Source organism: Aegilops tauschii, chromosome 1, assembly GCF_002575655.3.
Source record: "Aegilops tauschii subsp. strangulata cultivar AL8/78 chromosome 1, Aet v6.0, whole genome shotgun sequence".
NCBI lineage: Eukaryota > Viridiplantae > Streptophyta > Magnoliopsida > Poales > Poaceae > Aegilops > Aegilops tauschii.
The window spans coordinates 476,539,205-476,555,099 of record NC_053035.3 but is presented as its reverse complement, the minus strand read 5'-3'; the positions used below and the strand labels follow the sequence as shown (position 1 = coordinate 476,555,099).

The 15,895-nt window shown below is 44.4% G+C and overlaps 1 protein-coding gene and 1 pseudogene across 1 annotated transcript; both read left to right on the top strand.

The window, feature by feature from the left end:
• Window positions 1-2,388: 2,388 nt before the first annotated feature.
• Window positions 2,389-6,180, top strand: LOC120972841 (uncharacterized; annotated as a pseudogene).
• Window positions 6,181-7,092: 912 nt separating this feature from the next.
• On the top strand, window positions 7,093-9,728 carry LOC120965387 (B3 domain-containing protein Os03g0212300-like). The gene is made up of 4 exons (XM_040391076.3): window positions 7,093-7,216; window positions 8,544-8,615; window positions 8,705-8,986; window positions 9,079-9,728. Exons 2-4 carry the CDS (start codon window positions 8,553-8,555, stop codon window positions 9,163-9,165), a joined length of 432 nt encoding a protein of 143 aa, XP_040247010.1. The 5' UTR covers window positions 7,093-7,216; window positions 8,544-8,552; the 3' UTR covers window positions 9,166-9,728.
• The last annotated feature ends 6,167 nt before the right edge of the window (window positions 9,729-15,895 follow it).

Here is a 15,895-nt window from a genome sequence, read left to right as displayed (position 1 = left end):
CCGAATGAAACCTTCGGGAGCGTGATTTTTGGAATGAATGTGATCCAGGAGACTTGGAGTTGAAGTCAAGGAAGCTTCGAGGTGGCCACGAGGCACGGAGGCGCGCCTGCCCCCTGGGCCCCTCATGGCTCCCCTGACCGACTTCTTTCGCCTATATATGTCCATATACCCTAAAAACATCAGAGAAGAGAACAGATCGGGAGTTCCGCCGCCGCAAGCCTTTGTAGCCACCAAAAACCAATCGGGACCCTATTCCGGCACCCTGCCGGAGGGGGGGGGGAACCCTCGCCGGCGGCCATCTTCATCATCCCGGTGCTCTCCATGATGAGGAGGGAGTAGTTCACCCTCGGGGCTGAGGGTATGTACCAGTAGCTATGTGTTTGATCTCTCTCTCTCTCTCTCTCGTGTTCTTGAGGTGATACGATCTTGATGTATCGCGACCTTTGCTATTATAGTTGGATCATATGATGCTTCTCCCCCTCTACTCTCTTGTAATGGATTGAGTTTTCCCTTTGAAGTTATCTTATCGGATTGAGCCTTTAAGGATTTGAGAACACTTGATGTATGTCTTGCATGTGCGTATCTGTGGTGACAATGGGATATCACGTGATTCACTTGATGTATGTTTTGGTGATCAACTTGGGGGTTCCGTGACCTTGTGTACTTATGCATAGGGGTTGGCACACGTTTTCGTCTTGACTCTCCGGTAGAAACTTTGGGGCACTCTTTGAAGTACTTTGTGTTGATTTGAATAGCACTACAAGAAATATGTCAACTTATGACCTTCTGTCAGTGACCCTGGAAGAATTGGTCATAAATTTATGACCATTTTAGACCAGTTGGTCAAAAGCTGTTCAGCGGGCTCCAAACCCTAACCCATAACGACCATTCTGGTCAGAAAGGTCGTAATTTCATTAGAGGAGATGGTCATAAAGCAGACAGCCCTGGTTCGTGCCTCATTTCTAACAAATTACGACCAATATGAATGGTTGTTACACTTGAGTTTTAATGCAGTTGTATGATTAGGCGGCCACCTCAGCAGTCTCGCCTATGTGGAGTGCTTAGTTGTCATTTTTGCTTACATGTGTATATTCAACAAGAGCTCGTTTACAGGAGGGACCCACTTGACATGCCCTAAATTTGTTAGTAAAAAAGATGCGCGAGGCGGGACTCGAACCCACGACCTCGCGCTGTTTAACTTGTTCGCTACCACTAGGCTAGAGAGGGATTGTTGTCCATCTAGCGGAATGGCTCTGCATATTATATAAAACGGCGGTTGTCTCTTGCCAAATCTAAGTCATTGACAAGTGGGACCTATTCCCAGGATCGGACAGAGCCAACACTTAGCCAAAAATTTCTAGGTCTTCCGACCAGGTGGCGGCGTGCTGCGGGCAGGGGCGTGGCTGGTGGACGAGGGCGGGGCCGGCTGCCAAAGCCACCAGCAGGGGCGGGGGCGACCGGCGGTGGTGGGGGCGGGGGCAGGAACGGCCTCGCCGCAAGTGACCTCGCCCACGACCTCGCCGCAAGTGACCTCGCCCATGGCGGTGGTGGGAGCGGGGGCAGGAAATCGGCGGGGGCAGCAGCGGAAGCAACCGGCGGGTGTGGAGGCGGGGCTGGCTGCCGAAGCGACCAGCAGGGGCGTGGGCCACCTGCGGTGGTGGGGGCGGGCGCAGGAACGACGCCCACGCAAGGAGAGGCTCGCCGAGCATGGGGGACTCGCCGCCGCCGCAAGCACACCTCCCGGTATGCCCCCTCTCCTCTCTCACTATCTGCACCTCGTCGCCGAGCATAGATGAATTTTGTTGATGAATTTTGTCAGATGTTCTTCAACATAGATGAATTTTGTTGATGCACTGTTAGGAATTAGGAGATAGCTTGCTTGTTTGGTAGATATTGCATAGATGAATTTTCTTGATGTACTGTTAGATATTGTACTGATGAATTTTTCTTGATGTATTGTTAGTTAATTATAAGCCTTGTTCGGTTAAGATTTGGGGGGAAGTTGAGCTAGATGGGATTTAATCCCTGCCAATATCTGTTAACCCCTCTCATTTATCAAGGCCAGAAACAAGTCTTTGGTCTTCAATTGTTTGTCTACAGATTGGTTGGATAATTGTAATTGTAATTGATAAAAACAACATAGTATTTGTTAGGAGCTAGCTAGCTAGTTTGGTTTAATTTGAATTAGCCTTCTCTGCAACATAAATTCATGCCAATTTCAGTGTTGGTTTGATTTATAGTTTGGTTTGTTTCAATGTTGTGGTTAGGCAATTAGCATATAAAATTTTCTGGAATTTTAGCTTTCATTACTTCCATCCATTTTCATTAATTAATGTTGATGCACTTAGATTGATTTGCTAAGTTGCAACAATTTGTTGTCTTTGGCAGATGGACAGAAGCTGGATTAGAAAAGGAGTTAGAAAGTTTTTGAAAGAACATATGAAAGGAGTTGATGATTTCATTGCATTTGTTCGGGCAAATTTTGCCAACGATGCTCACATTCTTTGCCCATGCTGCGAATGCCTCAACCGTTCAAGAATGGCTCAAGGAAGAGTGGAAGATCATCTACTTCTTAATGGGATGTCCAGCACCTATGATAGGTGGATATATCATGGAGAACCTTTAGACAGACAACCTCAACATTTTGAAGCTGATACAGAGGCCCCTCATATGATGGGTGGTGGTGATGCTGGCATTGATTTCATGGAAAAGGTTTTGCGAGATAATGCTGGTTTGGAGGAAGAGGATGGGCATGAAGATGATATGTTTCCTGACCTATTGAAGGATTTGTACGATGCTGAAGATCGTGCTGATGGACAGAAGTCATTGTTTGCTGAGGTGTTAGAGGAGGCGAAGCGCGTAGCTCATGAAGGGGGTAAATTTTCAAGATTTACCTTCACTGTGTAGTTACTCCACATCAAGTCTTTCTACTGGATTAGCAATGCTGCATTCAACGCAATACTCCGCCTTTTGAGCTTGCAATTCCCTGATAGTTGTGTTCCCAGATCTTACGATGAAGCACTGAGCATAATCCGCAGGCTGGGGTTAGGTTATGTGTCAATACATGTGTGCCCAAATAACTGTGTCTTGTTTCGGAAGGATTTAGCAAAGCATGACAATTGTCCAAAATGCAATGCCTCTAGGTGGAAAGATGCTGATGGGAAGAAGTCAATACCAGAGAAGGTACTGAGGCACTTTTCGTTGATACCAAGGCTGCAGCGGATGTTCATCTCGAAGAAATCATCGCGTGAGGTACAGTGGCACAAGCTGAAACGGCAACCTGTGGACAATGAGCTGAGCCATCCAGCGGACGGAGAGGCATGGAAAGAGTTTGACCGTATACTTTTAGATTTTGCTGCAGCTCCAAGGAACATAAAACTTGGCATTGCCACAGATGGGTTTAATCCGTTTGGTAACATGAGCACGTCTTATAGCATGTGGCCAGTTTTTGTGGTGCCGTACAACCTGCCACCATGGGCGTGCATGGATCAGTCCAACTTCATGATGTCATTGCTTATCCCGGGTCCAGAGTCTCCAGGAAAGGATTCTGATGTCTTTATGGAGCCCCTCATAGAAGAACTGCTCCATCTCTGGACTGGTGTACCTACATACAATGCCTTGAGTCCAGAAGAAAAGTTCAATCTACGTGCTGCAATCATATGGTCCATCCATGATTTCCCGGCTCTACACACTCTGTCTGGGAGGATCACAGCGGGTTATAAGGCCTGTGTCCATTGTGACAAAGACCCTTGCTCAAAGAGAATGAGCAAGATCTGCTATATTGGGCACCACCGCTTTCTTCCCCGAAACCATCGCTGGCGAAGAAGCAAAGTTTTTAATGGTGAGAATGAAACCCGTGACAAGCCAGCTGAATTCACTAAAGAAGAGCTGGAGCAGCAACTTGAAAAGGTGAAAGATGTGAGACCAGGAAAGCTTGCGAAGAAAAGAAAGCGTGAGGAAGGTCAATGTTGGGACCGGAGGTCTTGTTTGTGGGACCTGCCATACCGGGCTGATCTGAAATTAAGGCATAATATCGGTGTAATGCACATTGAGAAAAACATATGCGAGAATCTGCTAGGGACATTTCTAAACATTGAAGGGAAGACAAAGGACACGGTTAGTTCTAGGCTTGATTTGGAGGACATGGGCATAAGAGAAGATTTGCATCTACAACACAATGAAGATGAAGATTCATTTGAAATGCCACGAGCATGGTATACAATGAGTAAAGAACAAAAGCTTGCATTCTGTGAATTCCTAAGAGCGGTGAAATTTCCAGATGGTTATGCTGCTAACCTAGCAAAGTGTGTTACTTCTGATGGATTCAAGATTTCAGTACTGAAAACCCATGGTTGTCACATCCTCCTCCAAAGTATTTTACCGACGGGCCTCCGAGGAATCATGGACAAGGATATATATGAAGCGGTTGCTGAGCTGGGAAATTTCTTTAGAGAACTGTGCTGCAAAACACTCAAGTTAACTGTCCTGGAAAGACTTGAAAAATAAATCCCAATTATTCTTTGCAAGCTCGAGAAGATTTTCCCTCCAGCTTCCTTCACCGTGATGGTCCATTTGGCGGTGCACTTACCAAAAGAGGCAATGCTTAGAGGCCCCGTGCAATATGGTTGGATGTACCCAATCGAAAGAAGGCTGCTTACTTGTAAGCGTTATGTGCGAAACACGGCAAGACCTGAAGGTTCTATTGCTGAAGCATATGTCGTTGACGAGTGCTTGACTTTTTGCTCTAGATACTTTGGCGATGTGCAAACAAGATGGAACCGGCCGGGCATAAATAGAGAGCGGTCTGATTCACAAAGTGGTGATGTCTCTGTTTTCAACCATGGTGTGAACTTTCTTGGAGCCTCACAATACTTGGAGGCTGGTGATGAGTATGACAAGATGGTTTGGTATGTGCTCAGCAATTGTGCCGAGGTTCTACCATATATCGAGTATGTTTTATCTTGTGCACTCATTATATATTTTTTCTGCTTGGGTTGGCACCAGCCTAATGTTTTAATTCACATGTTTTGTTTGCATTGCAGGAAATGCAAGGAAGAGTTAAATCAGGAAGAAAGCAAGATCAATGTTGATAAAAGGGTTGCCAAGGGGTTTGCTAATTGGTTTAAGAATCATGTGAGATCTTTAGCCACATGTTTGATGTTTTCTGTGTTATTCACCAATTGTTAAATACCATTGTTTGCTAAATGATTTATTTGTGCAGATTGGAAAGTTGCATGAGGAGAAGAAGGTCAGTGATGATCTATTTGCTTTGGCATGCTTACCGGATAAGCGAGTGAGAGTGTATTCAGCATGCATTGCTGACGGTGTCCGGTACCACACCGTTAACCGCGAGGAAAAAAGGAAGACACAGAATAGTGGAATCGTCATTGAGGGGTCACATGATCGTGAGATCATTGACTTCTATGGTCAGTTGAGAAGCATCGTAGAGTTGCAGTACAACTCTAGTGGAGGCATCCATCGCTCGGTTGTCTTATATCGCTTTGACTGGTTTGAGCTTGGTAGCAAGAAGAAGAGAGACTCTTTTGTCAAATATGATGGCCACTTCAAAAGCATCAACACTGCAAGGTGCTGGTATAAGAGTGATCCCTTTATTCTAACAACACAAGCAACAAATGGTGTTTTATCTGCCAGACACTCTTTTGCACGGGAAATGGCGAGTTGTGCAAAACTTTGAGCACAGACACTTGTGGAGTGTGACTGAAGCTGAAGTGGAAAAGGGCCCCGGTGATGGTGGACTAACATACCAAGATGATGACTCTACGGAAGTTCAGTTGCAAGCTGATGATGACTCTATGGAAGTTCCGGTGCAAAGCAGAGTGCGAAGGGACCAGGAATGTGTGATCGTTGATACTGCAACAGTTGACGGCATCAAGAAAAGAAGAAAGGTGGTAGCGGATGGACATGAGAGCGAGGATGAGGAAAACAGGACTGATCATACTATGCTGCAATATTGTAGTGATGATGAGGAAAACATGAGTGGGCATAGAGTTCCTTGTTTTCGTATCAACGACGATGAGTAGCGAAGGTAAATTTGGTCTCCTTGGTGAGCTAATGCTATTACTACATGTTCCTGATGTAGTTTTTGTACTACAATTTTCTCCAGGTAGCAAAATGCATCAGACTGATGGTTGTAGTGATGGAGAGGCAGATGATGGTTGATCATGATGTTTCAGGGAAAATCATGTAGTTTTGGTGATCATGATGGCTCTAGTGATGGAGGCGCAAAATGCATAGTGGCTCTAGTGATGTAGTTTTGGTGCCATGTTCTTAGTTTTGGTCAGAGCTTTTGGTTGTGATGATCCTAAAGTTGTAATGCAAAATGATGTTGTAATGATCCTGAAGTTTTTGAACTGAATTGAGATGTTGTTTTCAGAGCTATTTTTCATACTATTTTTAGAGATAGTGATGTTGGTGCAAAATAGTGATGTTGTTTTTAATTGTGATGATGAAGATGTTGTTGTTGGTAAAAAATGATGTGATGGAGGGCTGTTGTTTTGGTGCAAAATGATGATGTCTGAATGTTGTTTTGGTGAACTGAAGATGTTTTCAGAGCTGTTTTAACTGAATTTTGCACTACATGGGCGCGCTCCATCAGACAGCCGTCTGATCCCACGCGCGGCTCCATTTCATTGCGAGCAAAAAAATATGCGCGAGCGGGAACTCGAACCCACGACCGTGCGCTCATTTCACTGTGTTTCTACCAGTGGGCTAGGAAGAGGCTACTGGTCTTCTCCTCTATGCCATCTCTTTTAAACTCATCAAACTAGTCAAATATCAAACACACACCTCGCTGACAAGTGGGCCACTCGACCCACTCGCTGACAAGTGGGCCATTTTTCTACTCTACCCAAGCTACCAAAAAATATGCGCACGGCCAAAAAATATGCGCCAGCGGGGGCTCAAACCCACGACCGAGGGCTTGTTTCAACACGTTCACTACCACTGAGCTAGGAACAGACTGTTGGTTATGTACCCGAATGAAACTACATGTGTTGGAGAGACTGGCTCTCTCTCAAACAAGTGGACCCTCCTCTCCCGCAACTGACAAGTGGACCCTCCTCCTCTCATTTCCCCATTCTTTTCGTTCCTCTCCCGCAACTCCTTCCTCTCCCGCAACTCCTTCCTCTCTGTCATCATCGCCGCCGCCGCAGCTCATCTCCTTCCTCTCTGCCACCGTCGCCGCCGATCGCTGGAGGTTTGAATCCGCTGCCTTCCTCTCCCGCAACTCCTTCCTCTCCTGATAGGTTAGGGTTTTCTGCTGCTGTTTACTGGATTCGATTAGGGTTTGAATGGATTAGGGATTAGATTCGGTTAGGGTTTGATTCAAATGGAGGGGGAGTTGGTGGGGTGGTGTTGTTCCGGCCTTGGATTAGGGTTCGTTTGGAAATTTGGGTTAGATAATTTTTAAGCCCACAACTAAGCTGACTGACCTAGCAAAATATGATTTGAATCCTTCCTCTTAACTTAGTAGCAAAATATGATATGGTTCAAATTAGTTAAAGTAGATTGATTAGGTTTCTTATCTACTATTGAGGCCCTGTTGATGTTGATGTTTTTGGTGCTAGCAAAATATGGAATGAGTAGAAGAAGAAAACAGAGTGATGTTGATGTTTTTGCCATCAGAAATGTCCTTGTTTTTGCCAAGATAGAGTAGTAGCAAATTGAGGCCATTGCCATTTATAGTAGTATTCCAAATTGAGGCCTTGGCAAACACATGTAGTAAATATCCAACTTGGCTCCGACACTAGTAAGATCAGACTCATATCTTCCCATATGGTTCATTTATAGATATGCAAAGGGGTAGATATGTTCATATATGCTCATTTATAGATATAGATATGTTCATGCAGATATCTGCCCATATGTTGGATTAGATATGTAGATATCTGCCATATCTACATGTCTGCCCATTTATAGATATTTGATATGGGAAGATATGTTCATTTATAGATATAGATATGTTCATTTGTAGATATGGGCAGATATGGTCCTTTTATAGTAGCAAATTGTTTTGCCATTGAGATTGAGATTGAATATTTGTGCAGTGTGACTGAACATTGAGATTGTTTTCTGTTTCTTTCGATGATTTGTGTGGTTCAGTTTCTGAAGTAAACTGGAGATGTTAGAAATTTGATGGTTGTTGTCCATATATCTCCACTTATGAACATATCTATCCAAATTTGATGGTTTCTGAAGTAAACTATATATATATCTCCACTTATGAACATATCTGTCCAAATTTGATGGTTTCTGAACATGTGCCTTAATACCTTTTCTGTCATTTGGTGTCCATGGATTGAAATGTTGGCTGTTATATATTGATTGTAGTATATTTGTGCATGTTAATTCAGTGTTTGTGTTGATTTGATGCCAATGTTCAGAAACAATATTTTGATGTTGCTGTTGCTGTTGTTATTCTTGTTGTGGTTACCTGAAATGTTGATATTCTACTTTTTTGAAGTGCTTGTTTCCTATTTATGTCCAGTCCTGTTTATGGTAACTTGTTGTTTACTACTTTTCAGAGAAGTGAGATGGCTAGCTTGGAAGGTTTCGAGTTCTTCGAGATCGTAATTGAGAAATCTTGCAGTAGGCAGGTATATTTATCATCACTCATCTCTTTATCATCACTCTGCTGTCTAGTGCTTGATTGGCACAATTAACCACTACTTGACCCTTGCTGCAGAGGCTGCCTGACAAGTTTGCGAAGATGCTCGCCGGCCGTGAGCCCCACAAAGTGAAGCTGCGGGAGGCCGCCAGCGGGCTTCGCAGGCTGTGGGACGTGTTGGTGGTGTTCAATGGCGAAGGCCACATGTACATAGGGCCCGGCTGGGATCATTTCGCCCGCGCCCATGAGCTACAGCTCGGGCACTTCCTTGTCTTCCGCTACGACGGCGACACCATGTTCACCGTGAAGATGTTCGACAACACATGTGCCGCATGTACTACCAGCACGACGACGATGCCAGTAAGCTTTCTACCTCTCTTCTTCCTGTCCTTTTGGCTTCCTCTACCTGCACGACAACAACACCATGTTCACACTTTGTTGCATTTGGCCAGGCAATGGGAGCAGCAGTGGGGATGACGAGAAGCAGAGCAGGGATGACGAGGAGCAGTCTATTCTGGCTGACGACGACCTTGCTATGATGGTGGCTGACGACGACCCTGCTATGGTGCTGGCGGATGACGACCTTGCTATGGTGGTGGCTGACGACGACCCTGCTATGGTGCTGGCGGATGACGACCTTGCTATGGTGGTGGCTGACGACGACCCTGCTATGGTGGTGGCGGATGACGAGCTTGCTATGGTGGCTGATGACGACCTCGCGATTGTGGTGCCCAATGATGACCTCGCAACGGTGGTGCCTGACAATGACCTCGGGATGGTGGTGGCGCCTGCAATCCCACAGCTTGGCGACAAGACCATGCCAATTGTGGTAGAGGAGTACATCCACGTTGGGATTCGCCACTCTGAGCGCATCAGGTTGATGAAGGAGAAGGAGGAGTGAAGATGTTAGGAAATGAAGTGGCAATGTTAAGCATGTTAGGTTTAAGCTTGTTAGTGTAATCTGAACATCTCAATGTTAAGTATGTCAGGTTTTATTTTGTGCATGCTCATGGATGCTGTATGACAGTGTCATCTAAACATGTCAATTTCTTAATTATGAATATTCAGTTTAGTAATTGATGGGAATTGAATTTTTTATGCATGCTCATGGATGAAAGATAAAATTATGGGTTTTTGTGCATGCTCATGTATGAAACAATATAAGTTTCATTTTTTGCATGCTAAAAACATGACTCAAACCCTAACCACAGACGACCGCCGCGACGAAATCGGCCGGTTTTTGAAAACACTGTAAAAAATTCAAAAACCGTTTTTCATTTTTTGAATGCTAAAGACATGTGTTTTTCGTGAAGCGGCTACAAGGAGGGTCACCCCAAACGGCGCCATTCCATGTCTATCTCAAAGTAGACCCTATTTTACGGATGGTCGCCAAAAAGCATGCATTTCCGACCCTCGTAGCTACTCCCGGCCATTCAGACCACCTTCGGCCGATTCAGATGGAACCGGCTGGAATTTGAACTGCGGGTCCTCCATAGCTTGCCCGTTATTTTTTCCAAAAATCATTTTAGCTTCGCATGTAGGCATTTCATCAAAGAATCGACAACAGATTGGCACGACTCAAACCCTAGCCACGGACGGCCGCCGCGACGAAATCGGCCGATTTTTGAAAACACCGTAAAAAATTAAAAAACAAACCAAAAAAAGGGAGACCTACACGTCACATCATCAAATGTGGCCTACCAACTAGAAAAAATACTAAACTTGCAATACTAGTGTTTTCTTGAAAAAGTGTTGTCAAAAACGACCTACCATGAACGAAGATTCATGGCTTTCAAGCCAAACTAGCAATGATATGGCCGCATCCGTTGAATAGTTTTTGATAATATGCCCAAATTTGGCGCATGCCTCCGTCTTGTGATGGCAAACAATGTTGCCAAAGCAAGGTTCCAACTTGTTTAACAAAAAAATGTTTTTCATTTTTTGAATGCTAAAGACATGCATTTTTCGTGAAGCGACTACAAGGAGGGTCACCCCAAACGGCGCCATTCCATGTCTATCTCAAAGTAGACCCTATTTTATGTACGGTCGCCAAAAAGCATGCATTTCCGACCCTCGTAGCTACTCCCGGCCATTCAGACCACCTTCGGCCGATTCAGATGGAACCAGTTGGAATTTGAACTGTGGGTCCTCCATAGCTTGCCCGTTATTCTTGCCAAAAATCATTTTTAGCTTCACAGGTAGGCATTTCATCAAAGAATCGACAACAGATTGGCACGACTCAAACCCTAGCCACGGACGGCCGCCGCGACGAAATCGGCCGGTTTTTGAAAACACCGTAAAAAATTCAGAAAAAATCAAAAAAATGGGAGACCTCCGCGTCACATCATCAAATGTGGCCTACCAACTAGAAAAATACTAAACTTGCAATATCGGTGTTTTCTTGAAAAAGTGTTCTAAAAAACGACCTACCATGAAGATTCATGGCTTTCAAGCCAAACTATCAATGATATGGCCGCATCCGTTGTATAGTTTTTGATAATATGCCCAAATTTGGCGCATGCCTCCGTCTTGTGATGGCAAACAATGTTGCCAAAGCGAGGTTCCAACTTGTTTAACAAAAAAAACCGTTTTTCATTTTTTGAATGCTAAAGACATGCGTTTTTCGTGAAGCGGCTACGAGGAGGGTCACCCAAACGGCGCCATTCCATGTCTATCTCAAAGTAGACCCTATTTTACAGACGGTCGCCAAAAAGCATGCATTTCCGACCCTCGTAGCTACTCCCGGCCATTGAGACCACCTTCGGCCGATTCAGCTGGAACCGGCTGGAATTTGAACTGCGGGTCCTCCATAGCTTGCCCGTTATTTTTGCCAAAAATCATTTTTAGCTTCACATGTAGGCATTTCATCGAAGAATCGACAACAGATTGGCACGACGCAAACCCTAGCCACGGACGGCCGCCGCGACGAAATCGGCCGGTTTTTGAAAAAATCGTAAAAAATTCAAAAAAATTCAAAAAAATGGGAGACCTCCGCGTCACATCATCAAATGTGGCCTACCAACTAGCAAAAATACTAAACTTGCAATACCGGTGTTTTCTTGAGCTATTCGGTATGATTTTAACCATGATTTCTACAAAGTTTACAAAAAAACCTGATTTTTTCTGCCTCCAAACCTCTAAAAACTGGTGAAAATTTCCCTCCTACCCGACCAAAATTTCCCTCCTAGCACCAAATTTTCCCTCCCACCCCACAAAAATTTCCCACCACTTCTCTCCCCCTACCATGCGGGACCCACCACCCCTCTCCCACTAAACACGCGGGATCCCACTCCCCTCCCCTACCACTCCCCAAAATTTCCCCATTCCATTCCCCCCCTCTCCCCGACGAACCCTAGCTTCTCCCCACTCCCTCCCCTGCTCCGCGCCGCCCCGCCGCCCCACTCCCTCCCCTGCTCCGCGCCGCCCCACCCCCACTCCCTCCCTTGCTCCGTGTCGCCATGCCGTTGCACCGCCCGCCGCGCCGCCCTCCCCGATGACGAATCCCCTCCCCTCGACGGCTACATCGCCCGCATAATCGACGATGACGGCGGCTACATCGACTACATCGACGACGACGACATCTGCATCGACGACGGCGGCTACATCGACGACGACCACCGCTGCATCATCAACATCATCTGCCCCTAGGTACTTCCCCATCCCCCCTCGATATTCTAGGGTTAGGGATATGATTGGTCGTTCGGTGGATCCATCTCCCTTCCTCTGCTGGATCCATCTCCCCTCTGGTGGTTCGGTGGATCATGGGTTAGGATCTTCTAGGGTTAGGATCTCCTGGTCCTTGTTCATGGGGTCATGTTTATTGTTGCATGGGGAATTGGGGATGATCTCCGTCTGGTTCATGGGGTTAGGGTTAGGGTTCATGGGGTCAGGGTTTCATGGGGTTCGTGGGGATGATCTCCCTCTAGTTCATGGCTAGAACATGATGGGGTTAGGGTTCTTGTTGCACGCCATTGCAGCAGATGTTGTAGGGGTTTGCATGGTGATTGATATATCACTGCTGTACCAGCAACCCATCCTGATTGTTCAAGTAGAAGACTTCTTTTATGATGTGCCCATGGGGTTTGTAGCAGTGTTCTTCTTTTATGATATGTGCATGAAGCTTGTGTTCTTCTTTCCATTGAACAAGAGAATGCTTAGTACTTATTGTGGTATTGGAATTCCTGGTGTGTTAAGGCAGTATGACTAGTTTTAATATATACTATATTGGTGCTAGATAATTTTGGGTGCTGTAATATACAAGGTTGATTCTAATTGTCGAAATGTCTGAATTTGTGTTCTTCTAGTCTGTAGCCATGTTTGGTGTGTAGAGGCAACATAATCAATAGTTGAGTATAGTTTTTTCATCTGCTTTTGTACTTCTGCAAGTATAGTTGTTTCATGCTTTACGAGTGGCAACATCTAGTTGTTTTGAAGGTCCTCATGATATACTCTTCTAAATTGCCTGCATAAGCATGATTTCAAGGCCTAGTATTATTGTTAACACTGCTTGCTTCTTTATTCATCAACTGTTGGGCAATCAGTATTATTGTTAACACTGCTTGCTTCTTTATTCATCAACTGTTGGGCAATCAGTTGCTCTGAATGCATAAGCTTGCCTCCATTAGGGAAAACAGTTGAGTAATTCATTTGCTTATAGATGATTGCAGGTACATGGATAAAATTGCAAGTTAAAACATAAAATTAATTGTTGTAAATAGTTGTTTTCGCTAATCCACATTGCTGAAGTATAATTCGTGTGCACTGTATTTGTATCCAACTATATATAATTGTAATACATGTGAGTTCTGTTCTTGTCTCTGGTACCACAACCTTAATTCACTTAGCTTGATGTAGTTTGCTTCACATATATTACTGCTAATGCATTGCTTCACATATACAGTTTTCTTCAATTTAGTTGCTTGCTAGCATACATAGGGTTAGGGTTTGTATCAACAGTACTACTAGCACTTTGCTTGCTTGCTGTGTACTTTATATGAGGCACTATGAAGATTTCTTGATGTACATTACTACCTCCTGCTTGATGTAGTGAAGATATTAAGAGATGCTTCATATCTTTCCAGTGTGCATGCATGCTTGTTTAGTGCACTTACATGTTTGCTTAATTAATAACACTAGATCACTGTATTGTTGATCCATCAAGTTTGTTTCACATGTATTACATGTATGTGCATGATGGTCCAAATGCTTTCCTTTATTGATACAAGTGCATCATTTTACTTTATCCCTGTTGTATTTGATTGTTGTTTATTCTATTTTGCAAGCACCACCTCAAGATCATCCATGGCAAGGAGGACAAGGTCAAACATGAGGCCAACCGTTGGTATGCAACTTGCTCCTTGTGGTTATACTGTCAGTTTCATAAAATCCGTGTCTTAATATGCTAAGTGAAATGTATTGCTGCAATCTGAATAAGCTGGCTTAATTGTGCCTGTGTGCTGTTAGTCTTCCTTACCTGAATAACTAGGATTAAATGATAATAAAATATCATAAGATATGTTTGGCTGTCTGTCCATGCATTTCAAACATTCACCTAATAGTTACGTTTCCTTTATCATGCAAAGAAGAGCCTCTCACCGAGTGCGAGAAGGTTAGGGCTAGAAATATCATGAGAAACAATCGGATGTTCTAGTCCCTTGGCATCGGTGCAATAGCGTCGATGATTAGGAAAACAAATGGTGTACAAGAAGGTAGAAGTGATGAAGTTCAAGAAGGTAGTGGAGTTATCAATGATGACCCAGAGTACAATCCTAAGGAGGATGAAGTTATTGATGGAGAGGAAGTGGATGATGTTGTAGTGAACAAGACTGTTAAGGTGCAAACTCTGTCTTGCTTGGAGGGTTGGGGTTCTTGTATGCTATGTGTTTCCTTGTGCTCACATATTTCTCTTGTGATCTAATGCTTTTTTCCTTGATCTTTATACGAGGCACTGAAGGAATCTAGGACGAAGAGGCCTGGTGTTAAGAAGACAGTCAGCAAGAAGAAGAAGAGCTCAGAAACATCCGCTGCAATGCCTCGAGGAAGGGTGATGGACCCAGATCCAGGACAAAAAAAGAGGATCCTGGAACCTGATGAACCTGCCCATGATAGAGTCACAAGGCAGAAAGCAAAGATTGCAACTGCGACGGATCATCAGGAAAGTCTGCTGCGCATGGACTCTGAGACCTCGGTGCAAATGGGTGATGAGTTGCCGCCCATGGATGAAGGAACCACTCTCAGCATGGATGGAAGTGGCACTGTTTGCCTAGATGAAGGAGGAACTATCTGCGTTGATGAAGCAGGCACTGTCCACACATACCTCAGCCCTGTTGCACCTTCTATTGACAGGAATGCTGTCATCAATGAAGAAGAACAGCTGCTTGTGCTTCAATCAGGCAAGTTGACCTTTGCAATGCTATCTTTTACTAGTGCATTTTCCAAATGGAATGATCATGTATGCTTTTGTCGATTCCTGCCCTTGTCGATTTCTATTCTAATTTATGAGTTCAATTTCATTTTCAGATGCAATGACTACCAAGACTAGACTTAGAAAGGGCAAAGGGCGAGAATCACCAAGTCGCTTGGTAGCAAGGTGCCTATCCAAATTGCCGAAGGAATGAAGCGTCCAGAGAAGCCTCTGCAGGCAGCAAAGCTTGCTTCTGAGTGTGGACTCGTTGCAAGAAGCCATCTTCCGATTCTTCCTCACTTCAAGCTATACAAAAAATGCTAGTCTATTAGAGAAGTACATTGGGAAAGTTGCTGTAAGATACTTGTTTCATTGTTAATGTGCTATCTATTTTCTGTTACACCTATGGATGATCACTAATATTGTTCCTACCTTGTTTGTTGTCTTGGTAGGCAAATTTTGAGATGAACACGGACTCGGAGACCATCAAGACCGCGTGCAAAGATATTTTGCAGAAATATTCAAAGAACAGACGCCATCAGATCAAGAAGAAGTATTTTGACACCGTAGCCGCAAACAAAGTCAGCATCAAGTCTTCGGTGCCAGATCTGACGGACGGTGAATGGCAAGCTCTGGTGGAGATGTGGTCTACCCCAAGACACAAGGTTTGTCTCTGCTTTGTTTGATGCTTTATGTTCTGCACATGATATGCTAGTGCTAGATCATGCTGACAGTATGCTTTTTTGTAGGAAACCTGTGTGTCGAACAAGATTAATCGAGAAAAAGTTGTGTACAATCAGAGAACTAGTTCCAGGCACTACACAACACACATTTTTGCCACTGTGTGAACTTTTCTCTAGAGACCT

Excerpts from the sequence above, each read along its gene's own strand:
- LOC120965387 (XM_040391076.3), top strand. The coding sequence starts at position 8,553 with ATGGCTAGCTTGGAAGGTTTCGAGTTCTTCGAGATCGTAATTGAGAAA. Across the intron at positions 8,616-8,704 it reads AGAAATCTTGCAGTAGGCAG|AGGCTGCCTGACAAGTTTGC; the intron begins GTATATTTATCA and ends CCCTTGCTGCAG. Across the intron at positions 8,987-9,078 it reads CCAGCACGACGACGATGCCA|GCAATGGGAGCAGCAGTGGG; the intron begins GTAAGCTTTCTA and ends GCATTTGGCCAG.